Source organism: Camellia sinensis, chromosome 10, assembly GCF_055761805.1.
Source record: "Camellia sinensis isolate YWXY chromosome 10, ASM5576180v1, whole genome shotgun sequence".
Taxonomy (NCBI): Eukaryota; Viridiplantae; Streptophyta; class Magnoliopsida; order Ericales; family Theaceae; genus Camellia; species Camellia sinensis.
In genome coordinates this window covers 179,350,569-179,378,114 of record NC_138970.1, presented here as the reverse complement: position 1 = coordinate 179,378,114, position 27,546 = coordinate 179,350,569, and the positions used below count along the sequence as shown (strand labels likewise).

Genomic DNA, 27,546 nt, shown 5'->3' with positions numbered 1-27,546 from the left:
AGTGGTTATGAGATATGTGGGTAATGGTTATGAGCAAAGTGGTGTCAAAAGGGTGAGGTTATGCTATATGTATTAATGGTTATGAGTTATGAGATATTGGTTATGTAACTAGTGGTTATGAGATATATGATGTTGGTTATGATCAAAGTGGTGTGATTATGAGTAAAAAGGTGTTAATTATAAGATATGTGATTAGTGATTATGAGATATGTGATGTTGGTTATGACAAAAAGGTATTGGCTACGAGATATGTGACTAGTGGTTATGAGATATGTGATGTTGGTTATGACAAAAAGGTATTGGCTACGAGATATGTGACTAGTGGTTATGAGATATGTGATGTTGGTTATGACTCAAAGGGACTACTTATGAGATGTGGTTATGATTTATGTGGGTAGTAATTATGAGATATATGATCAATGGTTATGCGATGTGTGATATTTGTTATGTTTAAAGTGGTGTTGGTTATGAGATATGTGATTATGATTATGAAATATGTGATATTAGTTATGAACAAAATGGTGTTGGTTATGAGATGTGGTTATAACTAAGTTATGATCACTTTGATTATAGTTATGAAAAAAATATGATTTTAACTCATAACTAGCAGGTCACTTTTAATGATGTGGCTCAATCCTAGCTATTGATTTTTTATGTACCGTACATTTTTTGAACAAAATGTACTATAGACTTTCCCTCAAGTACTTAGGTATTTTAAATCCTTTGTTGAATAAAAAAGATAGATCAAAACTCAAAATTGACAAAACTTCCCTGTGCTCCTCTACCCATGGTAAGATTCGACTCAAAAACTTTAAATATGCGCGTTAAGAGTCGAGGTTGAGGTGTGAGATTAGGGAGAATTTGAATTAATTATTTCAAATCCATTGAAAAGGTTGCCTACAATCCTTAGTAGATTTGAAACAATAGTTACTTGCTGAACTTTTGTAACATCCTTGACTAATTTGCAGAGTGCAATTTGTTCACTGGAGGATGATAATACAGTGCAGCACGGAAAGGTTTGTAACATATTTCAAACACGGTTCCATTGGACACAAATATTATGTATGATTGAAAATTTTTATTTTGATCACCCAATTGTCAGTTCCACAACATAATTTACTTTGTGGACAATATGATACTCCTCCTTGTCTTCATCATTGTCATGATGCAGGTCAAAGTTCATGGATATGCAGTGTCTGGAGGTGGGCGCAGCATTGAAAGACTCAATGTATCATTTGATGGCGGCAAGGCATGGGTGGAAGCATCCAGACACCAAAAGAGTGGAATTCCATAAAATGCTATTGCTGATGATGATAAAAACTGTGACAAATGGGCATGGGTGCTTTTTGAAGCTGAAGGTGATGTCCTCCACAATACAGAGATTGTTGCCAAAGCTGTAAGTAATTGCTAGCTATACTTTTTTCACACAACCCACATATAAGGTATAATATCCACCACAGATGTGTCAAAGCCAAACCTTGCAAATGCTAGAACCTTCTGACACTTCATGCAACCGAACCTGACGGTCCTTTGTGAAGTGATTTCTTGCTTGTGTTTACAATGTTTCGCAATTGTTCGTTGATGCATGATTTATCTTTCCTTACAATAATGGGGCAGGTTGACACAGCCGCAAATGTCCAGCCTGAAAATGTGGCAGTCATATGGAACCTGAGAGGGATACTCAACAATTCATGGCATCGGATCCAAATTCATGTCCAAGACAAATAGATAATACAAAATTACTAGCAATTCTTCTACATGTGCACTTAGAATTTTTTAATCACTAGAGGCTTGTATTGTTTTTTTTTATTATTATTTTCCATGTAATTCTTTTATTAATGAATGTGCCAATGCTTAATTGTCAAGGGAATAATGTCTCTACATAAGACAGTGAAGTGAACTAAGATGTTGAACTAAATGGAAAAATTCACTCTTGTATTTATATCTCAAACCCTACCTTGAAATACTCTTCGTTTACCTTTTTCCTGAAATTCTAGCAAGTGGAGTTTATTTCAAACATCACAACATAACTCTTTCAGTTTGCAGTTTGTGTAAATTTCTTGTTTTGTATGATGCTTGCTTTTCTTTTAATATAACTGCATTGTAACTTTTCTTGGAAAAAAAAAAAAAAACTAAATGATAAAAAATTAAAACACACACACTTTTCCTTGAGAATGTTGGATTTCAATCCACAGGGGCACTATGGGAAGGGTGTCTCTCAATCCTTCAATTCACATCACTACTCAAATTGCTATGGTAAATAGAAACAAAGCATGCTTAAGTAGTTAAGAGTTGATGTGGCAACTTGGTGTGTCAAACTTAAAAAGTTGCAAACTAAAGCCTAGATGGTGAGATAAGAATATAAATACATTACACAATTACGAGAATGAGAAAAATTTTGAAGACAAATTTGATTCAAAGATATAATAATGTATTGAAGTGCTCTATCATTTGCTATACATATTTTAACTCAAGCTCTGCATTTTATATGCATGAAGTATTGGTGCATGCATATCTGTAATTCAAAAATCCTTGCCTATATTTATTTTTCTAAGCGATACACCTATGTCTGCAAAAGTAGCCTCCAAGCTATCTCCTTCGGCGCCACCAGTCTGGCACTTTCAATCTCCGGCTTCTATGTACAGCAAGTCTGGCCGCGGGAACCTTGTGCTTTACCTGTCTCCATAGCATATTCACAGCATCTTCCTTTTTCGGGGGATACTGGAATTCAAAGTGATGGGAGACATTTTTGAGCCGCCTCCACATGTCGAGCCATCTCTCTTTAGGATATTCCCGCAGCTTTGTAACCATGTAACCGGGAACCAACGCCTCCTTGACAGAGAAAAAAACAGAGAACTCTTTGTAGTTGATTTCATCCTCGTAGGGGAGTTCAATTTTGTCACTCACAATAACAGGAACACAGTGGCTCACGATAGCATCAAACAGGCGGCAAGAGGAAGGCGTGTCTCCTGCAGGATTTAGACAGAACTTCGATGAACGCATCCCTTGCGAAGACTGGTGTAACAAAAGAGAGAGAAATGAGGAGATGCTAAATATACATTAGTTCAGAGAACATAAACATAGTAAGTGGCTAACATGGCAACCCAAAAACAAGATACATCTCCCCATTCAAAGACAATACAATTGCCCTACCAGTTGGAATCATGTAGGACTTGGTCTTAAGGCTGAGTTTGTTTAGCATGAAAGTGGTGGAAATTGAGGGAAAGAGAAAAAAAATGCAACTTTTCTGAGTCTGTTATGAAAGTGATGGAAATATAATAAAGTTAATTTTCTTGCACAACTCATATTATCATTGTAATTAAGTTTTAAATTTCTTGTAAAAAAAACATATGAAAACACTAGAAAATTTAAATTTGTCCATACAAAGAGTTGCCTATAGTTAAAAATTCAAATTTCTTACAAAATTTTCATCCCAATCAAATTTCTCTATCTTTCCACCATTTTTCTTTCTAACCAAACAGAGCCCAAAGTATCATCTTTTGAACACAATAGTGTAAAGGAAAAAAAATCAATCACTGGGTTAGATTGGTATGTGTGTTTTTGTTTGTAGTTTTGTTTGCACTTAACAAGACAGAGCATCTTAGATCATTCATATAACTTCATATCATACCGCTTTTATGTTTTCTTCTGTCGCATAGCTATGCTCATAGTGGACATCCTCGAAACCAACTAATATCTTTGCTAGTTTAGCTCGAACTTTTCCTTCCTGCAACATTCAAGGAATACCAAAGATTATATTCAGGTCCAAATAAAAGAAAATTACAAGAAAATCAACTCTAAAACCAACGGACATACATTTTTCCTCACTGTCCTTCCCCGGAAGAAAAGAAGAGTGGTGCGAGACTCATGTGGGTCTGGAGGGTCATCATCGGTGAATGAATCCACAACATGCATATAAGGGGCCACCACATCTTTGCTCAAATTTGCCGTGATTTTAGTGTAGCGACCAAAATCTGCAACAATGAGAATAGATGCGTTCACCTGCTCTCGAAGAAATTTAAAAGCATTTGGATGTTGCAAGGGAATTACATGGTCCCGGCCAGCTGACCTCTGCCAGTACTTGGATTGCCTCAGAAGTTTAAGTACGTCAACCTAAACCAGACACACATATTCAGCTCCGAAAAAGATACATGGTGCAATTAAGTAGTGGTGTTAACATAGCTAAATGATGTTAAGACCTTTCGAGAAAACAACTATTAAAATGCTGATTTTACAGCCAAAAATAAGAAAGTAAAACAAGAAGAAACAACAACTAGATGAATCGATAACCATAGAAATCAGCATTTTTTACCAAATAATTAAAACTTTTATGCAAGAAATTCATCCTGCAGAGAGGCTCATCGTGACTTACTGCATCAGACAATTAGGCATCTGATAGTAAACTATCAAATGGTTCTAAAACCCCTCTTTGATTTGACTTAAACACAAAAGATCACAAAATTCCACCAACCATTGCATTTATGAATAGTCAACGACTAGGAGCACATCATGTTATCAAGGGAAAAGGTCTTGGCCGGCAGTTTTATATTTATTTAAACATGTAATAGTGTATATACAGAGTTTAAGAAGAAATCAAGTCTTAGCAGTAAACCACTTTCAAAGATCTCCAAATGCCAATGTAAACTCAATCCAAATAGAAAGAGCTTGATTTGTCTCATGCAAATCAAGGTTTTTCAAAGACTCCAAGCTATATTTGTCTTCTTTAATAAACAATTTCAATTTGCATAAATTTTGTTTGGTCATTTGTATTACAACGAAATAGCTCCAAGAAACTCTGCTCCCTGACCTGCCTAATGTCGTCTGATAACAAGTCTGATTCTCAAATCTTATTTTGGTTGTGCAAATAAAGAGATGACAAAGAAAAAGAAGGGAACAGAAAAAAAAAAAAAAAAAAAAAAAGGAGTTAAAATTTAAAAATGGTTAAATAGCAGAAATTTTGTTTTTACCATTTTCTGCATCCAATGCTATAATAAACAAAGAATTAAATTTTCCTCTCTTTAGTAGCAAATGGAGCAATGTTTAAATGGACATTTATTGCTACTAGAATCAATGGTGGAGCCACTATCAACTTCCAAAATTTACTTTTTAGTCTAAGATTTTAAAAACATCTTTCGAATTGCCCACCTACAATTAGATATATGCCCCTAAATTTGTTTGCAACCAACCCCTTTTTATCTTGTCGACAAAATTCCTACAATTTACCCATTTAATTTTTTATTGTACTATAAAATTCTTTAACATATACAGTGAAGTTTTTTTATGTCCGTCCAAATAAAATAGAACTTCTTTGTTGCCATTAGAGATGTTAAAATTCTCAAGATTTTGTTTATTTAAACTACTAGGTTTTTTTCATTATTCTTTCAACAAACTCGATACATCATTAACTAGAACAAGGTTACAACATGTATAATCTTAGAATAATTTACGAGCCAAAATCCTGGCTCTGTCATTGCCTAAAACTACAACTGACAATTTAAATTTGGATTTTAATTTATAGCCAGAAATAGTAACAATAACATAACTAGTACAAATAAGAGCCTACAATGTGTTCTTTACACAGTACATACTCCAATTCAAACCATTCACACCACAAAATTCAATGAAAAAACTTTCAGTATTCATATAAATCGAATCAAACAGTCAATACACATACAAACGAAGCTGGAATTTGATAAAATCCAATACAGCACCTGCAATTGCCGATCGAACTTGGTGGATGGATCGGTCATGTTGATCCCATACGTATTGAAACTCAACGAAGAGAAGAACGGTACGAAGAACACATCGGCCGATTCCGGATCCGAAACCCTAACCGCCTCTCGTCTCCCATCATCATCATCATCATCATCATCATACAACAGCGAAGCCATCATCCAGTACTCCACGCTGTGCTGCTTGCTCAACCCGTAGTTCCAGGGCCACGGCGGAAGAGTCCGGGAAGTCACCGGAGTCTCGTCGGAGCTCCGGCGATTCAACATGCCGATATTGAATCGCCGAGGGAGATCGTACATGTAGACCTTGAGCGGCGATTCAGTGATGCAGGGTGTAGTGTGGTTGGGTAGGGATTGGAGGAGTGGGAAGAAATTTGATCTGACATTAACAGTTCCGGAGAAAATGGAGTAGGTGATGAGGAGAATGAGAATGAAGATGAGAGAGAGTATAATAACTGTTTTTTTCTCAACTATTTTCATTTTCTCTCACTAGAAACTGTGTCTGTATCTGTGTCTGTGTTTGTCCCTCCCTGTCTAGATGTGGACATGCGTAGACATACATAAATGTGTGTTGGATTCTTCGAGTGAGTGTGAGCTTATGAAGTGAGAAGAAGAAGATGAGCAGTTCCAGTTCGAGAGGTAATTGGAGAGATGAGCACTGAAACGGTGCATCATTGATATATTAATATATATTATAATATTATTATTAATTTTAATTTTATTTATTATATAAATTATAAATATTTAATATTATATTATATTATATTATTCATTAATACATTAATTAATACATATATATATATATATATATATATACATTACTATTTACGCATGACGAGATCTTGAAACACGCTTTGTGTCCGCCACATGCTTATTTGGTTGGTTCCCAAATATAATAGTTACCCTTCCGTCTTAAAATAATAACTTCTTACTTGTTTTTTATTTTCTAAAAATATATTTTTAAAATTTTTATTTTTTTATTTTTCATGTTTTTCCAACTTACTTATTTTTTATTTTCTAAAAATACATTTTTTTAAAAAATTATTTTTTTATTTTTCATTTTTTAATATTTATTGAATTTTCTTTAATATTTTAAATATTTTTTTTAATATTTAGACACACCTAATATAAATACACATAAAAAGTATAATTTTTGTGAATTTTTTTTTAAATTCACTTAATACCAAAAATATATTAAAAAATAGAATTTAATATATTTTTATATTTTTTTAAATTTTTTAAAATATTTTTCACAATTTTTTTACTTTTTAGATTCATCTAAATAAAGTGCGTTTGAAAAATTAAAAAAATAATAAAAATTTTAAAAATATTCACTAAAAACAAAATAACACAAAAAAATTTTAAAAAAAACTTAGTTTTCAAAAAACTTAATTCAAAAAACTCAAACCAAATACACATAATAATAACGTTATAAAATGTCACATCAACAACAAAGATAGAAAAAAAATAATTTTTAATGATTAAATACATTTTGTCTAACCTTAAAGGCTAGTTATATGTAGATAGTGAATACGAATTAAGCTAAAATGCCTAATCCTGAAAAAAGGGAGTCATACTAAACATTTTAACTAACAAACATTATATGCCTAGTGGATTGGAGATGCTCTGCGGGAAAAAAAAAATATTTTATTTTAAAATTTAATACATATTATACTTATTATTAAATTTATATTAAAATATAATAAGAATTAAAATCTCGAAATTTTAATTGAATGTACCGAGTTACTATTTAAGTTCAAATAGAATGACCCATTAGGGCTTCACAAAATTTAAAACCCCATTTGGGCTTTAAAACAACCAATCCCATTTCCTAATTGGGCTATGCAAAATTTTAAGACAATTTGGGCCTGTAGGTCCGAATCCGGATCCTCCGTCGCCCTTTCCTGCGGCGCGTCCCTGTCGCCCTCCAAAACGACGTCGTTTTGGAGGGTTTTTTTTTTTTTCTTCTTCTTCTCACTGATCTCTCTCTCTCTCTCTCTCTCAATCGGTTCTCAGTGCCCAAGTCATGGGAGGGGGCTCAAAAGTTGTAGGGAAAGGGGAGATGCAATCTGATCTTCGTTGTGATAGAGAGAGTGAGAGTTTAGAGAGAGAGAGAGATGGCGGAGAAGCAGCCAATAGTCGCCGGAAGGCGGAGGAGCAGAGGAGCTGAAGCGGGGCGAAGTTCGTAAATTTGGGTTTGATCCTGATGTTGCGAAGATGAGGACGGAGGGGGAGACCAAAATGAAGATGAAGAAAACCCAGATTTCTGTTCTGTTTCTGCTCCCTTCTGGTTTTCTTGCTCGGATCAAACCCAGATTCATTGCTGCAGAGAGAGAGAGAGAGATAACTCTTTCTTTTTTTTTTCCTCTTCTTCTTTTTTATTCTTCTTCTTCTTCCTGGATCTGTAAACTTCAAGTGTAGATTTTTTTTTTTTTTTTTAAATGCGAGATATATATATAAAAATGTTGACCAGACCAGCATTCTTCGTCCCTCTTCTGATATCATTTCTTGGGAGTAATTTCAATTTTTGAAAATTTTCACAGACAAATTTAGATGTTTTTAAACATTAAAAATATTTGTAATGAAATTTGGAATTTTTTTTTACCAAAACAATAGAAATCTGAAATAATTTTTTGAGTTTGAAAACAAAACAAAGATTCCATAAAATTCCCAGCACTTGAAACCATGTCTAACCCAAAACCTTGATCTACAACCCCAAAACCGCCAAATCTTTCAGAATATATATATATATATATATTAACATTTCTATTTGGCTTTTTCCATATTTGAAAAAATAATATTAGAAATCTGTGTAGATTGGGTAATCTTTCTGAAGTTAGATTTGTAAGAAAAACCAGATTTGATTTTACAGCTATGGTAATTTTTTTCAACACAGCTATGGTAATCTTTATGAATTAGATTTGTAGATATTTTTTTTTTATTTTTTTTATTTTTTTTTTTGTTGATGTTACTCCTTCTTCCTTATTGATGTTGATCAACAAAATCTTATTTTTCTTAATCTTTTTTTGGTCCCAGGCCGTAAGAGGGATGCGCCGCAGTGAGAGAGAGAGAGAGAGTTATCAGTGAGAGAGAAAGAAGAAGAAGAAGAAAAAAAAAAAAAAAACCTTCCAAAACGACAGGGACACTCCGCAGTAAGGGTGACAGAGGATCCGGATTCCTGTAGGTCTACATATCAGATATTAAACTATTGAGAGCAAATCTTAACCAAAAACCCCCATTTGGACCTTTAAAACATTCGAACCAATTCTTAATTGGGCTTCTCGAAATTTTAAGGCCCACATATGAGATGTTAAAGACATGAAAACTTAGCCAAAAGGCCCGGAAAGGAATGGTTTAAAAAGTCACTGGGCTGGCCCTTTTAAAGCCCACCACACCTGTCCTCTTTTTCTCTCTTTCTCCACGTGGGACCACATAGTAGGTAATGCTTCACCCTCTCTCTAGGACTTTTGAACTTGAATCATAGCACTTTTTCTTGCGAGCGGATCCTCTAGGGTAACTCTCTAGAGTGATCCTCTAGAGTGGATGATCCGACGGCTGTGGTTAAGCCTCACCAAAACGACGTCATTTTGGTGAGGACTTTCAAAAAAAAAAAAAAAAACAGATTCGGTGATTTCAAACTTCCCCCCACATATTGAAGAACTATACAGACAGACGGCGGGAAGAAGCGAGCGAAACAAGAGAGTGAAGAAGAGTTTGTTTGAGGCCGATACCTGCGTCCCCGTTGCCCCGCCGTCGTGCAGTCGTGCCATCGCCCCTGCTCCCTGCTCTGCTCCAACCGATTGAAACGCATATAGGTATAGTTCGATTTTGTTTTTTTTTGTCTCTTCTAAATCGAAGTTTCTGAATCTGTGGGTTTGTGTCTGAATCGAAGTTTCTAAATCGAAGTTTCTGAATCTCTTCTAAATCGCATATATGAACAAGGATTGTTTTTAAATTTACAGATTCATGTTTTAGAAGAGACCAAACCCACAGATTCATGTCAGACATCAATTTTAGTGTCTGAACAAGGATTGTAGGAATATAATTATAGGTAGTGAATCATCTGTTAGGAGGTGAACCACCTGTTAGGCCTAAGTAGTATAGGTAGTGAATCATGTATGAAGCTGTACACGAACGAATTGATGCTCTTTACAGATTCAGACATCAATTTTAGTATCTGAAGAAGGATTGTTTTTTTAGAAGGGATTGTGTGAATCGAAGTTTCTCTTAGGCTAGAATTCATGTCTGTAAATTTAACAATCAATTCCATGTTTGATAATTGAACCCTGAAAGAATCATTAGTATATGGAACTTAAACTTTGAAGCCCAAAAGAAACACAACTGAACTCTCAAACTGATTTTAATAAGAGGCACACTCAGAATTTTATTGAAAGTATTAGTGAAGTAGTTATAAAAAAAAAAAAAAAAAAAGGAACAAAACTACAAAAGAAATACATTGATCCTTAAAGGAGGCATGGCCAAACAGTTTGCAGTGGCTTATGTACTAGTAGAATTTAAACTTTAAGTCAAAATTGAATCCACCAGGAGTATACAGCACTGTTTATTGACTGAAGCAACATAAATAGTTTAGGTAACATATTTTTAATTATATATTTGGAACAATAGTTTAGATATATATATATATATAGATTTGAATTTGATTCTCTTTCAGTGTGTTCAGTATGTTGCAGAGACTGTTCTCTTTGAACTTTGTAATCCAATCAACAATAAAAATGAATAACATGAGACATGCCCTCTCTCATTTTTTTTCCATGCACTGTTAATTGCATTTTCTAAACCATTTCTTGATCTATAATGTTCCTTGTTTCTTTATATATATTCAAGTGGTACATTTGTTATTCGTTGATTATCTTATTCAGTTTGTATACAGTTTTTATGCTAATATGGAGCACTTCTTAATTTTTTAAGTGACTTGGCACATTCAAATGGAACCTAACAATCATGAGAATGACGGGGGTGAGTGTGATTGGAAGCCTAGAGTTCGCATGACGTTTGATACAGAACAAGAAGCATATGATTTCTATAATACTTATGGAGGAAGGTTGGGCTTTAGTATTAGAAGGGGTTATGTAAACAAGAGCAAAGACGGGCAAATCACTTCAAGGCAATTTGTTTGTAATAAGGAAGGATTTCGGGTTGTCGACAAGCGAGATTCATTAACAAAAAATCCTAGGCAGGAAGTGAGGACTGGTTGTCAAGCCCGAGTTGTCATTAAGTGGGATAGGAATATTCAGAAATTTTTTGTTAGTGATTTTGTTGAACAACATAATCATATCTTCGTACCAGCAGAATGTACGCATATGTTACCATCCCAAAGGAAGATATCTGCATCACAGGCAACCGAAATAGATTTAGCCGAAAGATCTGGAATCCGTCTTAATGCTGCATTTGAGCTCATGGGTAATGAAGTTGGTGGAAGGGAGTCGCTTGGGTTTACAAAACTTGACCAAAAAAATTATTTGAGAACGAAGAGGCAAAACAGTTTAGCATATGGGGAGGCAGGTAGCATTTTGCAATATTTTCGTGACAAATCATTGGAGAATCCATCTCTTTTTTACTCGGTCCAATTAGATAACGAGGAGCAGATTACGAACATATTTTGGGCCGATGCTCAGATGATCATGGATTATGGGCAATTTGGTGATGTTGTCACTTTCGACACTACTTACAAGTTAAATAGTGCACATAGACCATTTGCGTCTTTTGTTGGATTAAACCATCATAGGGAAACTGTGGTATTTGGTGCAGCTTTGATGTATGATGAGACCGCAGATTCTTTCGTATGGCTGTTTAGAAGATTCTTGGAGGCAATGTCAAGTAAGGCTCCAAAAACAATTTTTACGGATCAGGATGCTGCAATGGCTAAGGCCATACCTATTGTCATGCCTAACACAACCCACCGCCTTTGCACTTGGCATTTGATGCAAAATGCATTAAGGCATGCAAATTCTATTTTCAAGGATAAGGCGATGAAGGATAAGGGGATGAAGAGTGTTTTATACACGTTTATGTACGACATTGAGGATGAGGAAGAGTTTATGTTAAAATGGGAGGAAATGCTTGACAAGTATGAAGTAACAGATAATCATTGGTTGAAGTTAACATTTGGGGTCAAGGAAAAATGGGGTTGGCCATATGTTAGAAATGCATGGGGTGCGGGCATGAGTAGCACCCAACTTAGTGAATCCTTTAATGCTTTCTTGAAGGATTTCATTCGGTCTGATCATAACTTAATGCAATTTTTCATGCATTTTGATCGAGTTCTGTCTGAGAAAAGGTACAAAGAGTTACAAGCTGAATATGCTCTATGCCAAAAGTTGCCCAGGGTGAATATTAAAGTGAAGATTATGGAGCAAGCTGCAGCTGTTTACACAAATAAAATTTTTGAAGAATTTCAGGATGAGTATGTCAAGTCCCTTGAAGTCAACATTGAAGAAATTGAAAATGATGGTGAGAGTACCGTTTATACGGTTCTTGATAGTGATGGTATAAAGGTGAGGAAGGTGAGGCAGGAGTGTGATGATTCGGTCACTTGCAATTGTAGGAAGTTTGAAATGAAGGGCATTTTGTGTAGTCATTGTTTGAAGATCCTTAGAGAAAGACTCAATTTGAAAGAGATTCCTTCACAATATATTCTGAAGAGATGGACTAAAAAAGCAAGATCTGAAAATGTGAAAGATAGGTGTGGGCATGATATTCAGGTTGATGTAAGGTTGCATCAAACTTCACGTTATAGGTCATTGATGGCAATATTCAGATCAGTAACGTGTAGAGCTTCTGAAAGTGAGGAAACATATAATTTGACGGTAGAGAAAGCGGAAGAATTAATTGCAGACATTGAAACCATGTTAACCGCAAAATTCAATATGCCTTGTTCAGATACTATTCAACAAGAAAGCCCCCCCAACACATGCCCCGAAAGCTTTGAAGTGGATGGTGTAGCGGATAAAAATGTAGTCCAAGCAAAAGGACTCAAGAGAAAAGAGTGCACTAGCAAGGGACGGAGGCGGACAAAAGGTGGTTTGGAGCTTGCGTTGGCAAAGAAAAATAAAACAAGTTCACATAATGCTTCTCAAACTTCCATGTCTATTACTCCTCAAAGTCCTCCCTTATTTCCGGCAAGTGCTCCTGAAGCACCTCCCTTAATTCCTCAGTCGGCTCCTTTATTTTCAAGTGTTCCTCAACTTCCTCCATTCTCCCCGAGTGTTCCTCAAGTTAGAGCTTCTCCATCTCAATTTATGTATCCCGCCTATGATGTAAGTTAGTTTAATAAAAAGTGTTAGTACGGATTTGTAGGTGACTATTATCATTTTAGATTGATATGTGTTTGCTATTGTTGCAGCCAAGTTTTCTTCATCACAATATGCATTTTTCAATGCCATCGATGTATTCCGTCCATGGAACCTATCAAGCATTGCTTAACAATGCAAGTAGTTATCACTCGCAAGCTTCAAATAGTCCCGCCTGTAGTGAAGTAATTTAGTTTTCACCTTTCCTCATTGATTTTGTCATTAATTCATTTAAAGTTCCATTTTAATTTATGGTTCCTTTGATGTAATATTAATATCTTCTTTTTTGTAGGTACTATACGGTCGTGGTCGTGGTCGTGGCTGTGGCCGTGGGCATGGGGATGTCGATCACAAGCGAACATCTTAGTGTTATTTTGTTTTCGGAATTTTTGTGAAGGGCATTTTGTTGGATATGTAATATTCAAAACCTGAAATGTTGCTGAAATTTTGTTTCAATTGTTGCTTAAATTTTTCCTAAAATTTATGTTCAAATGTTGATGAACTTTTGATTAGTTTTTGCTTCATTTTTGTTGAATTTTCTGTGCAAATGTTGCTGAAACTTTGGAGAATGAGCTTCATACATAACTACGATAAGGATGGTCGTACTGTGTTACAGATTAGGAATTAGGCGAATGAGCTTCATATATATGCATTAGTAAGATAATGTTGCTGGTATTGTGTTGGGCAGCAGCATATGTAATCTGTTGAAGCATATCTCTTAGTTATGCATATATCTTAGTTATGCATATATATGAAGCATACAAACAGCATGGATTCAACAGAAAATTGTGAAGTATTTTAGTTATGCATATATCTTAGTTCCTGGTGGCAGCATTCTAGGAAAGGTGGAATAATATTTCACTCTATTTACTGTTGCCTCATGCAAATTGTGAAGTACCTGTCTTGGGCACAAGATAATGTGTAAGGCCACAACAGATGCAGCTGCTGGTGTAAGGCCACAACAGATGCAGCTGCTGGTGTAAGGGCACAACAGCAGCATAGGTTCACATGGGTGTGTTATTCACATCCCATATCTCCATTTCCGGAAGGAGGATGATCTGTTGCTTTTGAAGCACTGTGTTGAGGACTACAATGTACCTCCTGAGCTACAATGTACCTCCTGAGCACAGGTTCTCCTTGCTAAATTTCAAGTTATAAATTTCTTTTTGTAATTATTTTCTTTACTTCTTGTATTAATTCTGTTAAAAATGGTATGTAGGTTGATGACATGAACACCACTTCCCATTGGATTTTCCCAAGTTCAAATCCCAACACTTGGCATGGTTCTGCACGTAATGCCAGATTTGAAATGGTAAAGTATTGTATTTATTAGTTTTTTGCAAAATTAGCTTAGTTTGATTTCTAGTTTTCCATAAACAAGTCTCAACATTGCTAGATTCTAATGTAACCAGCTGCATCACTATCATTCAATCTGATAGCAATCTTCTTTAGAGCTCAGATATGATTGCATGACATCACACGTGTCAATGTAATTAATAGAGTTATGTAATTGTGTTGAGCTATTGTTTCCACTCCTATTGTAGCACTCAGCCCAAGATGTGTATTCCTATTAGGGAGTCTCCTCATGTTATGTGTTCTCATTTGGAAAGTTTGACCTATGTTACATGAACTTTTCTAAATTTGTGAAGTACTGGTGTTAGGCACTTGATAATTGGGTAAAGCTATATGATATAGTGCGTCTGAGATATAGTTGAACCTGCACCTGATAAGAATTTCTAAGTAGTTGAGTTTACTATTTAATATAAGCCTCATGTTTTATGCATTACATGCCCTATGTTAGCTTGTGAACACCTTATGAAGTAAAAAAGTTTTTAATAAATATGAAATATGAAAGCACAGAAAATTCCGGTGTAATGTGAAAATTTAAATTTGATTATATGGTTTTTCTTATATGCTTTCATTAGACATGCCTTGCAAATTGATCCCAGATAGTCTCTAGTTCATTTTTGGCTGTTGAGCACAGTTATTGTTCATTTGATTGCTGCTTTACTTCATTCAAGTAATGAAAATATGTGTGACTAATCTGGCATGTGATATTCTAGGATTCCCTTGGAGGAAACAGAAAAACAGTTATGATAGGTACACTTATCATATATTTTGTGTTTATGTTTTAGTTAGTAATGAACTTAAATTACCTAAGATATCTTATACTTTTGCTTTCTAATGCCCCAGTGTCCTTTTTCTTTTTCCCTGTTTACAAATGTAGCTTGTGTAAGTCCAGCAGACACAAATGCAGAGGAGACTGTAAACACTTTGAAGTATGCAAATCGTGCTCGCAACATTCAAAACAAAGCGATTGTTAGTTTTCTTATGTTATCCATCGAACTGATGAGTAAGTGTGCTGACACCTTAAATATGAATGGAAGGACAAAAGATTAGTTATTAATTCTGCCACCCAGCTCTCTTTTATGTATTTATGAGGTGAAAAATTGTGGGTTTTAATAGCTCCAGAATTTTTATGACATTTGTCTGCAAATGTCCTGCAGTATCAAAGCAAGCAGGTTGAGGAGGTTACCTGCACAAACTGGAATATATAGAATTTCCAATTATGTTAACGGTTCTTCAGAAATTGATTTTGTTCCTTCAAGCTCAGCAGAGGTACCTTAACAACCCTTGGTTTGTTATCTTGTGAATAATTGACATGTTCACTGTTTCACTGCTAGATCTAGTTTCATCTGTAAGTTCAGCAGAGACAAGCTCAGCAGAGGCATCCCTTTTCTTGTCATCTGTAAGTTCCATTCATGACTGCGTGCCCTTGTTATTGGAGAATTGTTTCAGCATGCATTGTAAAATTTGATAGTCCTGATGTTTGTGGCTCGATTGTACCTCAGTTTGGTTTTGTAATTGAATAGAAGGGAACAGAATCTGCCAGTTAAATATTGTTCAGAAAAAGTTGTGTATTGAGGGGAGACAAAGTTGCTTTTGCAGACGATACTACATCTTTTTAAAGCAATAATATGACTTATGTTTGGTGGTAGGTGAAATATCATAGCTTTCGTCCTTTGTAAATTGACTTGGTTACTGTATCAATCTCTCTTAGTTGTGATTCATTACAAATTTGTAGTGGTTTTATGGTTTGTAGTTATCATAGAAGAGTGAGGTTTGTATTTTCCATCATTTCATGCAGTTCTAATAATAACTGAAGTAGTGGAAATTGCCCTGGGTGCATTTGGAATGTGTTCATATACAATTACAGAACAACATAGACTACTATGTTGAATTGTTTAGATTGTAGCATTAAAAAAGCCAGTGTACTTGCAAAATGTAATAAAATTGTTTGTGATCTTTGACATGTTTTGGTTGCAATAGTTTAAAGGTATGTCTATTTGTCCAAAATTCACTTTTGGAAACATTTTCTTTGAAGCTGGATCTGGGTTTGAATCTGTTTGGCTTCTAGGCAATGCGCGAGGAATTACAAGTGAGCCCTCCTATCATTAGCCTAGCCTCAGCGTGAATCTACAAATGAGCCCCCCTCTCCTCTGGGTTGGTATCGTCATTTTCAGTGAGTGGTGTTGGCCTGTAAATAGAATGATAGCATGAATACAATACTTATATCCATCATGGTGTTGGTTTGTAGTAGAATTTCCAGATTTGGACAGTTTCATTGATTCTTGTTCCAGCCAAATGGGGTTCAATTTGGAATACAGTGAGACAGTTTCATTGAACATGTTATTCAATTCAACATGTTCAACTCAAACAAATCTGTTATACACTCAATAGATTTCACAAACCAATAATTCAACAGATTTCATCTCAAACGTTCAACCTGTTATACATTTCCACTTGTTTGGCAGCATACATTTCAACTTTAGCATACATTTGGCAGCATACATTTCAACCTGTTTTTGGAAAAGTATCTATGTATTGTTTGAAAAGTCAAAAACAAGGTCTGCCAAGTAGAGTGATCTCTATTTGGCAGCATACATCTCAAACAGATTTCATCTCAAACAAACCTGTTATACACTTGTTTTTGCAAGCCATAAGATTTTAAAGCACCAAAAAAATATTACAAAACAAGAACAAAAGTACATTACATTCATAGCATGTTCGAAAACCTAAAATACAAAAGTACATTGTTCTTGAATACACAAAATACACAAAGTAGCTTACATTGAGTCATTTACAAGATAAAGTACAAAAATACACAAAATACAATGACATAAGTCATTGCCTTGAACATCTTCTCCATCCTTTCAAGCCTTCTATCATGCTCACCAAGCGTTGTCCTCAGATCATTAATTTCTTCTGTTGTTGACCGAGGTCCAGCATTGGTTGAAGCTGATGCGGTAATGTCGTCGTTGTCGTCGTCGTCGTCGTCTGCGAACCACCTGAAGTAATTGCAGTGGTTGTTCGTAGACTACAATGGACAAGAATTAGTTAATCAATAAAGGACAAACGAAATTTGTAAAACTAACAAATTCATTTATAAAACAGGTACTTACATATTTTCTTGGGCAAACAAAATAGACACGTCCTTTATTTCCATTTGCATTGGTTCGCACAATACGCACGGAAGCTATTCTTCCACAATTACAAAACCTTGGCTTTAATGTCAAGTTCGTATTATTAGTAGAAGATGAAGTCATTTGTTTATCTGCATAAAAAATACCAACAGATTCATCTTTAATTTTATTTTATGTTTGGGTGTGGAAAAATACTTAGGATATTGGGTTTGTAGGGGGGGGAAAAGGAAAAGAAAATTGAAAAAAGAAAAAAGAATAAAAAGCTTCTTCAATTATTTATACATAAAGCAATAAGCATTTACAAGAAATTGTAATACCAACTATATTAGTACTTGTTGAAAATGTGCATTACTGTTTTGCAGCAAATATGTAGTGTAACTGATATTGATGTGAAGCATATACTTCCGACAAATCAAGTAATTATAGTGTTGAAAAACACATACTGATTAGGAGTGTCCAACTTCAGTTGCTGGTGCATTCAAGCCAAGTTGAAATCAAAAGAGAACTATTAATTCGCAAGCCCAAGTCAACAAGACAGTTCACAGAACTAATAATGTCAGATATTATCAAAGAAGATTATATTAAGGTGGAACTTCCCACTACCAACTTTAAAGCAACCCTATGAATTGAATGACAAGTAAACTATGAATTAAAAAGCTCGAGTATACATGACATATTCAAAACACAATCACACAACTCTGCAACATCCCAACCAACCAGAACAGTTGAAGTGACATCTAACCTTTCCCATGTGACATAAGCTAAAACCCTATTTCAGTCCTAATGTGGATCGTGCATCACAGATCAACAACGGAGTTCTTCCAAGTCACTAGTTACATCACTGCTCAGGTGTGGTGAAAAATAAGCAAGGATTCCCACACTTTAAAAAGAGAACTAATATTTTTTGTTTACAAGAAACTAAATGGGTAAGAAAAAATCTAACGAATGGAGTTCTTCAATGTTTTAAATTACATAATACTTAGACCTCTTTTCATCGATCATTCACTAGTTATGCGAATGAAAAAATTGATATTATTATCTTTTTTATATTGAAATGTATACTTTATCTTATTATCCTTATATTTTCACAATATTTGCATTACATATGATCCATTTGACTTTATTAAAAGAGAATTCAATGTCTACAAATTTAGACTTGTTATATTTTTTTTTTTCCAAACCTTAAAGAAGATCAATGTAATTTACCTTCTAATATAAAGACTTGGGGTCAGTACTGTACATTGTGCAAAATAGTAATTGTTGTGTAGCTTGTGAGACATATTTCAAGTCCTATTTTGATAAACCTTTCATTTTTTTAAAAAAAAAATATTGAGTAACCAGAGAAATACTGTCTTCCAAACTCTTACATTCTCTTACATTCCTGTCTTCCAAACTCAGAATGCCTATTTCATGATCAACCAGAGAAATACTATATTTAAATTACACACAGATTAAATTATACAAATAGAGGGTCATTTTAAATTACATACAGATGCCCATGTTTGGAATTTAAATACTACAGCTTTGTGTCGTTAATTTAAATTACACACAGATTAAATGCCCATTTCAGGCCCATTACACACAGATGCATATATATATATATAAATATATTCATAAATTTCTTTGATGATTCCAATCATCTACAGTTCGGTTCCTCTAAGCATAGATCTGAAATAAATCATGTAAAAAGGTCTCAAATCAAAACCGTAAGATCATATTTTTTGATTTTTTCCCTAATTTTTTGAATCAAAGCCCTAAATTTTTTGAAGTTTAGAGGATGAAACGAACCTGTGGTTTTTTCTTTCAATCTGTTGAGTATGGTGACCCAGCGGTGTGGCGAGCGGCAGCGGCGACGGTGGCGAGCGGCAGCGGCGACGGTGCCCTTCTCTCTCTCTCTCTCTCTCTCTAATTTCAGATTTGCATTCAACAGGAACCCTCGTTCGTTGTTTTGAAATCGGGCAAAAAGTTTTTTTTTTTTTTTTTTGTCCTCACCAAAACGACGTCGTTTTGGTGAGGACGATTCTGAACCGTCGGATCATCCACTCTAGAGGATCACTCTAGAGAGTTACTCTAGAGGATCCGGACGCACTTTGCAGACCCTCACCGTTACTGTTTTATTACTTTCCATTGAACTACTTTTGATGATCGGATATTTAGGACAATTTGTGCGCACATTGGTTGATTTTAGAGTCGTGAAATTAAAAGTTGAACAAATTTATAATATTTTGTATGGTGATTTGGATTTAAGATCTTAAATTTTATTTAAATTTTTACTGTTTAGCCAACTCTTGAATATAAAATTTAAATTTGTAATTTTTGCATCTCAAATAGTAAAAACAAAAAGAATTTTAAATAAATAAATAATTTTTTTTTTAAAGGGCCTCACTTAATTTATTAATTTGTTTATTTATTTTAGGCCTCAAAGAGGCTTTGGCCACCTCTGTTTGCATCAATGCCATCACTGCAACACCTATGACTCATGATGTATGTGTGTAATCCAATGTTGACATGAATACTGTCACAATTTTTATTTTATCAAAATTGCTTTCACATAACTATTCGTATTTTTAACTTTCAAAATATCCCCCACTCTCATCTAACTGTTTCAAAAACTATCTTAATTTTTCTAATTACTACACATTTGAAATGAATGCAATTGAAGTTTTACTTTTTTGCTGTGCTTGTTGTTCAAATTAAAGAATTAGAGCTTAGTTGTCAAGTATTGCGAACTTGCAATATTTACACAAAAGGACTTAACCCAAGTAGAGATGGAGAGAGGCAAAATTGGAGGAAATTAAAATGATAAAGTCAAAAAAATAAATCAACTTTAAAAGTTAAAAATAAATAAATTTATTAATAAAAATGTTAGTGTCAACTTATTGTTTAAGTTTATCAATCTTACTTGTAAGTTTGTTGCAAAGAGAAGTGATTGAGACCCCCTCAATCACCAAAACATTATTTGTAGAGACAAATTTTAAAAATATGAGAAAAATCAATAGGAAGTTTAAGCCTTGACTAAATAATATTTTATAATTATGTAAATACTTCTAGGTTAATAATAGTAGAGTGATGCTATAGGTAAATTATTTGGGATTTATAGCATTTTCCATAATAATAATTATCTAATAAATGAGGAAGCTTTTTTCATAAAACCCGTTTCTAAGACTTTTATACCATAAAACCCAAACCATTTTTGATTATCCCATTAGGTCTCATTCAGTGTAGTAAGACCAAATTACCCTTTTGATTATCTCATTAGGTCCCATTTAGTGTAATATTTTACAAATTATAATAACGTAAAAATACTTTCAATAAAATTAATCAGTTTAAACATTATTATGAGTTGTTTTGGGAAGTAGGTTAAAAATTAATTTTTTTATTATTTTAAAAAAAAATGTGTAAAAAAATAGAGAGATAATGTGACACAAAATAGATTAAAAGCTAAAAAATAGCTTTTAACCTTTTCCCAAAAGGTCTGTGTGATTCCATCCTAATTTTGGTTCCTTTCAACGTGTGGAATGAGGGTCGAAAGGAAGTGAGCTAGGACCATAAATTAAATTCCAAACATATGTAGAAACTAAGGTCAATAATTCTAATTTTAGGTCGCAACATATGGTGCTTGGCTTGCACTTAAAATTTCTACATTACTAGACACGCCTTAGTGGGATTAGAGTTGACCATATGATTTTGAATTTTGAGTGACGGGTCTATCGGAGTGAACATTGTCTACCTATGTGTGATTCCATCATAACTTTGTTTGGTTCCTTTTAACATGTGGAATTGGGGTCAAAAGGAAGTGAGCTAGGACCATAAATCAAATTCCAAACATATGTAGAAACTAAGGTCAATAATTCCAATTTTAGATCGCAATAACCTGCATATGGTGCTTGGCTTGCACTTAAAATTTCTACATTACTACGTCCGTCTTAGTGGGACCAGAGTTGACCATATGATTTTGAATTTTGAGTGATGGGTCTATCGGAATAAACATTGTCTAGACTAGGGGTGGATATTTAAGTCGAATAATTTGATATATATTGGCTTCGTTTGATAAATTAGTTATTTTAGTTTTTGACTATTTTAGTAAAAATTTTATGTTTCAGAAAATGATTAGATTTTTTTATAGTTAGATGTGATGTTTATGAGAGAAAAAGTGAAATGATTATAGATTTGATGTGATATTTTGTCTTATTAACTATTTTAACATATTTATATTTTTATATATTTTAGTTTAAAAAAAAAAGACAAAAACTCACTTGCCAAATAAGGCCATTATTAGAATAAATTTCTTTAAAATTTATTTGGCTTCGTTTGAGAAATTAGCTATTTTAGTTTTTGACTATTTTAGTAAAAATTTTATGTTTCAGAAAATGATTAGATTTTTTTATAGTTAGATGCGATGTTTATGAAAGAAAAAAGTGAAATGATTATAGATTTGATGTGATATTTTGTCTTATTAACTATTTTACCATATTTATATTTTTATATATTTTAGTTTAAAATAAAAAAAGACAAAAACTCACTTGCCAAATAGGGCCATTATTAGAATAAATTTCTTTAAAATTTAAATTTTGAACTTGATGGTTATGTTAGGTCTATCATAAATCTTATATCTATTGATACTTTTTATATCTTCGTACTTTAAATTTATATCTACAACAAATAAAAATGTAAAACTTATTTATATTTATCATGTCTTTTCCCTATTGGTATTCTAATTTTTTTTAAGTTGTTACATTCAATCCATATCCGTGCCTTTCTTATTCACGAGTAGAAAAAAGAGGATGGACAAATTACTATCAATTTAAACCATTTGTAGCCAATCATCTACTTGGCATGTTTCCAAAATAACAAAAAAAAAAAGTCACCCGATGCCAATCGCCTAGCCCAGTCGACACAGGAGACTTGAGAATGATGACAACATTACTTTCAACTAGGAAATGCTACGATGAAAAGTGGACTTTATTCACAAATCTTATAAAATCTTGTTGAATTCTTACACTCACTGCAAGTAGTATTGTGTGTGTTTGTCAAAAAAAAAAAAAAAAAAAAAACTCAAATGAAACACACATAATACTAGATAGATTGAATGTGTGTTTGATTTGAGTTTTTTTAATTAAGTTTTTTAAAAATTAAATTTTTTGTTTTTCACATTTTTTTTTTGTTTTAAGTGAATATTTTTAAATTTTTAAATTTTTAAGTATTTTTTTTTTACTCTTTTAGATGCACCTTATTTAGATGTATCTAAAAAGTAAAAAATTTGTAAAAAAATATTTTAAAGAATTAATAAATATATAAAAATACAAAAAATTTATTGAATTCTCACATTTTTTTTATATTTTTAGTATTTAGTGAATTTTTAAAAGATTTTTTTCACAAAAATTATACTTTTATGTGTATTTATGTTAGGTGTGTCTAAAAATTAAAAAAAATTGCTTAAAATGTTGAAAAAAAATAAGTAAAAACAAAAAAACAAGGAAAACAAGAAAGTAGAATTTTCTGAAAAGTTTTTTAGAAAACAAAAAACAAGCAAGCTAATTTATTGAAAAAACTGAATTTTTTTTTTTTTTGTTGCAAAACTAAAATTTTGTATTTATAAAGGAGTATGATGATGGAATATTAATGTACAAAACTGGAAAAAAAATTAAAAATGAAAAAATTGATAATGTTCTCAATTTTAAAATTGCAAAAAACTGTTAGTCCGGGGATACATTGTTTGGACGGACTGGACAAGGGGGATGTAATCCACCGGACTGTTAGTCTTAGGATATAGATTGTCCTCGGACTATTTGGTTGAACTGGATTTGTATCGTATGTTTGTTTAGTCATGAGATAGATGTCTAGATTGGACTATATGTTTGTTTGGAATATTATGGAAAAAGATAAATGTTAAACAAACTATTTTTCCCTTTTGAATTATTTACTAAATAATAGGAATATTAAATCTGAATTATAAATTTTATTTAATTTTTTACTAGAACTTTTAAAAAATTTTAAATAAATAGAATATTAATAAAAATTACATAAATTTATTTTAATTTATAGTTGAGATTTTTAAATTTTATTTTACTTTACTAAGAATAATTAAGACCATATGATTATCAAAATAAATAATTTAATAAAGTCTAAATAATTTAATAAATAAATTTTATTTTTAAAAAGATATTAAATAGTAGAGGGTTAAAAATGTAATTTTACTACCTAATCCCATGGGATGAGTTATCTTATGGATTGTGTCCCACCCACCCACCCACCCACCCTCCATGGGATAGAACAATCCCATAGATATGGAATTCATAGTCTGGTACAAAAATTTTGAATTAAACAATAGATTATTAGTTCAGATGGACTATTAGTCCTATCCTATGCTAGACTATTAGTCCTATCCCATACTTGAATCATTCCAAACAAACACCACCTTAATGTTCTCGATTTTATTGAATAGTTGAATCAAATCAATAAGTCGAAAGGCAAAAAAGTTTAATCTCATATTCTTTTTATTATTATTAGTTAGTGAAACAATTATCTAAAACATTACTATGCAAAATTGATAATATTATTAATTTTAAAAATTGAAAAAAAAATGATAATATTCTCAATTTTACTAAATAGAACTTATTGGTTCAAAAAATCTTAAATAGGACTTGAGGTACCATAACATTTGTAAATATAATTTTTAGGGAATTAATTCATTTTTAAATAATATTTACCGTTCCAATTTTTTTTTTTTTTTTTGTAAATAAATTTCATAAATTAATGTGGTTACAATTATTGGTTGTTAGACTTTGGGCCATTTTGGAAATAAGCTTATACGTCAGTTTATTGACTTATTTAAGTTATATCATTTCTCTATTTTTTATATCTTTTTTTTCGTAATAAGTGAAAAACCCAACTTATAAGACCTTTATCAAAACAACCTTTTATAGTTATTGTGAACTAGTAGTAGGGGTGCAACTCGAGCGGGCTCAACCTGAGCAACTCGCACCCAGCCCGAGTTTTTTTAGGGCTTGGGCAACGATATCTTGTAATCTGGGCAGGCCTGGGCAAATTTTTTATGCTCGAATTGTAATTCGGGCTGGGCCTGGGCAGAATTAATGGCTAACTCGAGCAATCCGAACCCGAATTGCATTTAATATATTTTATAAATTATATAATATATGTATAAATTAAATTAAATAGCTGTCATTTTTTTATTTTTTTATTTTTGGCTAGTCTTTCACCCTTGGATTAACATCTTTTATTTAGACCATTAGAAATCTAAAAAGAAAACATTGCAATTGAAGAAACTTTTAAATTTGTTGAAGTTTTATATGTACCAGTGTTTGTTTGTGGCTGGTCTAGTATTTCTAGCATGTCTAGCATTTATGCACCAGATTTGAAAGTTTATGACTAATGGACTTGTGTAATTCAGGCAGTTTAGGCTAACCCGAGTTCAAATTATAAAGCTTGGTTCGAGCTTAGGCAACCATACTCGGGTTGACGGTCGAGCTTGGGCGGGTTTGGGCGCTGTCAAACACAATTCTGGCTGGGCTTGGGCAAACTCCTAACCTGACCGAACCCGACCGAGTTGCACCCATAACTAGTAGTCTGTTCGATTATGTAAAGAGTTTTGATTGTTAGACTTTCTAGTTATTGTGGGTAATATATAAATATTTTGCATGATTGTAATTATTCTCCTATCTATTGACCCCCAAATTTCTTTTTTTTTTTTTTTTGAGAGGTGGGGGATCAAGATTATGGTTATTGAATCGATCTAATTTTTTTAAAGAATTAAAAAATAAATAATTTGAATAATTAAAGTTAATCCGTAATGAGCCTCACGGACTGAAATAACACTATTTGAATTATTTATTTAAGACAAAAAAAAATTATATTGACTTTGTAATTGATTTTTATAGGCATAAAAAATAAGAAAAATAGCAAATTAGTAGAATAATAACAAAGTAATTGCACTATAAATAAAATCTTTTGTAGTATAACTTTGACACACAAAAAAAAATTTACACCACATACAAAAAAATAATAAAAAAAACTTATACCACTATAAATATTTATTCACTCAACCACGGAAATGTAATTTTCACTAAAAAAATATAAAAATGTTTGAAACTCCTTTTCCCTTCCACCCCCTTTGACTCCCTTTCTCTCCCATTGGTCAATTTTTTTTTTTCTATTTTTTTTCTTTTCCTTCTCCTCCAATCACCACCTACCACGTGTGTGTGGGGTGGTGGGGGTGATGATTAAAGGGGATCTCTGTCAATGCTCAAAAAAATAACTGTTTTATTTGGGAACCAACCAAAACGCATGTGGTGGGCACAAAGTGTTCCGATATCTCGTCATGCGTAACCCCCAATCCTATTCACTTGGACGAGTATATATGTAATAAATTAATTAATGTGTTAATTGATATATTAATTAGGGATATTCATACACAAGTCATAATTTATAAATTTATATTCCATTAAGTTTTAATTAAAATTTTTTAGACTTTCAAGTCTCATTAAATTTTTAATAGTTAGAATTGTCCGTTAAAAAATAATTATTCATTATTTATGATTATCTAGAAAGGAATATGATAATTTAACATTTATTTTGATTTTCAAAACTTTAAAACATCAACATTCAAATTGAAAAAATTAAAAAAAAAATTATGTGTAAAAATAAAATAAAAAAGAAAAAAAATAACTCTGTTTGGTTTCAGTTTTTAGGTTTACTTTTTAGAAAATTCTACTTTTTTGTTTTCCATATTTTTCTATTTTCACTGAATTTTTTTAATATTTTAAGTAAGTTTTTTAATTTTTAGACACACCTAACATAAATATACTTAAAAAATAATATTTGTAAAAAAAATTAAAAAATTCACTAAATACCAAAAATACAAAAAAAAATGTAAAAATTCAATGCGTTTTTCATATTTTTGTGTATTTAAAATATTTTTTCAGAAATATTTTACTATTTAGATACATCTAAGTAAGGTGCATATAAAAAAGTAAAAAATAAAAAAATTGTTTAAAATTTTAAAAATATTCAATGAAAACAAAAAACAAAAAACACGAAAAACAAAATACTCAATTTTTAAAAAATTGAATTTAGAAAACTGAAACCAAACACGCTGAATGTTTTTTTTTTTTTTGAAAAAAATTGGAAAAACTGGATTATTTTTTGTGCAAAATTGAAAATTTTGTGTTTATAAAGAAGCATGATAATAGAACATTGATGTGCAAAACTGAAAAAAAAAATTATAAAAAATTTGATAATGTTCTCTATTTTAAAACTAAAAAAATTGTTAATATTCTCAGTTTGATTAGATAGTTGAATCAAATTAATAAATAGAAGGGCAAAATCGTTTAATCTCATATTCTGTTTTTTTTTTTAAATCAATTAGTGAAACAATTATCTGGGATATTACTATATAAATAAGATAATATTCTTAATTTTAAAAATTAGGAAAAACTGCTAATATTCTCAGCTTTACTTTAATGACTTGTTGATTTAAAAAATCTTAAATATGACCTGAACTATCATAATATTTGTAAAATAAGACTTTTAAATAATTAACTCATAAAACAATAAGAGTTATGTTAGGAATTCCAAATAAATTATCAAATTTTTCACCAAACTTCTCACATGGGTCTGGAATCCACACACATGTGATTTGTGTGGGTCCCACACCTATATAAGAAGTTTAATAAAAAATTTGATAATTTATTTAGAATCCATAACATTTTTCAAACAATAATATCGTGTAACGCCTATCAAAATTATTGTAGTGAATATGAAAGTCTCATTAATATTCAACTATTAATAGTTATCATACATTAAGGCATACCTATTTATCCTATGGGGCCTCGACAGTCTCCAGTTTAAATCTGGGATAGTTTAGTTTAGTTCGGCTTATTGGGCTTACTTTTAGGTTCATTTTTAATAATTCAAATCATTCATATTTTAGAATCTATTGAATACATTATACCTGTAAAAAAACACATCAATTGGATAACGAATACTATGTATTCACATAAT

General features: G+C 32.3%; 3 protein-coding genes and 2 long non-coding RNA genes across 8 annotated transcripts; 3 read left to right on the top strand and 2 right to left on the bottom strand.

Moving 5' to 3' along the window:
- The first annotated feature begins 1,047 nt into the window (after positions 1 to 1,047).
- Positions 1,048 to 1,934, top strand: LOC114312688 (sulfite oxidase-like). The gene is made up of 3 exons (XM_082892959.1): positions 1,048 to 1,254; positions 1,296 to 1,396; positions 1,618 to 1,934. The coding sequence occupies exons 1-3, from the start codon at positions 1,182 to 1,184 to the stop codon at positions 1,726 to 1,728; spliced, it is 285 nt and encodes a 94-aa protein (XP_082749085.1). The 5' UTR covers positions 1,048 to 1,181; the 3' UTR covers positions 1,729 to 1,934.
- Positions 1,935 to 2,387: 453 nt separating this feature from the next.
- LOC114312550 (putative arabinosyltransferase ARAD1) lies at positions 2,388 to 6,434 on the bottom strand. 2 transcript variants are annotated; one of them, XM_082892945.1, is made up of 4 exons: positions 5,712 to 6,434; positions 3,817 to 4,113; positions 3,632 to 3,727; positions 2,388 to 3,015 (listed from the first exon to the last, which is right to left on the bottom strand). In XM_082892945.1, the coding sequence occupies exons 1-4, from the start codon at positions 6,210 to 6,212 to the stop codon at positions 2,590 to 2,592; spliced, it is 1,320 nt and encodes a 439-aa protein (XP_082749071.1). In that variant the 5' UTR covers positions 6,213 to 6,434; the 3' UTR covers positions 2,388 to 2,589. The 2 variants fall into 2 exon arrangements, with proteins under 2 accessions (XP_082749071.1, XP_082749072.1); XM_082892946.1 differs by having other exon boundaries at positions 2,388 to 2,969; positions 5,712 to 6,393.
- Positions 6,435 to 10,678: 4,244 nt separating this feature from the next.
- LOC145800912 (protein FAR1-RELATED SEQUENCE 5-like) lies at positions 10,679 to 13,409 on the top strand. The gene is made up of 3 exons (XM_082890664.1): positions 10,679 to 13,009; positions 13,096 to 13,227; positions 13,335 to 13,409. The coding sequence occupies exons 1-3, from the start codon at positions 10,679 to 10,681 to the stop codon at positions 13,407 to 13,409; spliced, it is 2,538 nt and encodes an 845-aa protein (XP_082746790.1).
- Positions 13,410 to 15,391: 1,982 nt separating this feature from the next.
- LOC114312549 (uncharacterized) lies at positions 15,392 to 16,619 on the top strand. Of its 3 annotated transcripts, none has more exons than XR_014342996.1 (2): positions 15,392 to 15,661; positions 16,461 to 16,619. It is a non-coding gene; the product is annotated as an uncharacterized LOC114312549 (long non-coding RNA). The 3 variants fall into 3 exon arrangements; XR_014342995.1 differs by having other exon boundaries at positions 16,428 to 16,619; XR_003646876.2 differs by lacking the exon at positions 16,461 to 16,619 and adding an exon at positions 15,797 to 16,355.
- Positions 16,620 to 17,069: 450 nt separating this feature from the next.
- On the bottom strand, positions 17,070 to 19,606 carry LOC145801453 (uncharacterized). Its single transcript, XR_014342997.1, has 3 exons — positions 19,315 to 19,606; positions 17,506 to 17,657; positions 17,070 to 17,420 (listed from the first exon to the last, which is right to left on the bottom strand). It is a non-coding gene; the product is annotated as an uncharacterized LOC145801453 (long non-coding RNA).
- Between the last annotated feature and the right edge of the window lie 7,940 nt (positions 19,607 to 27,546).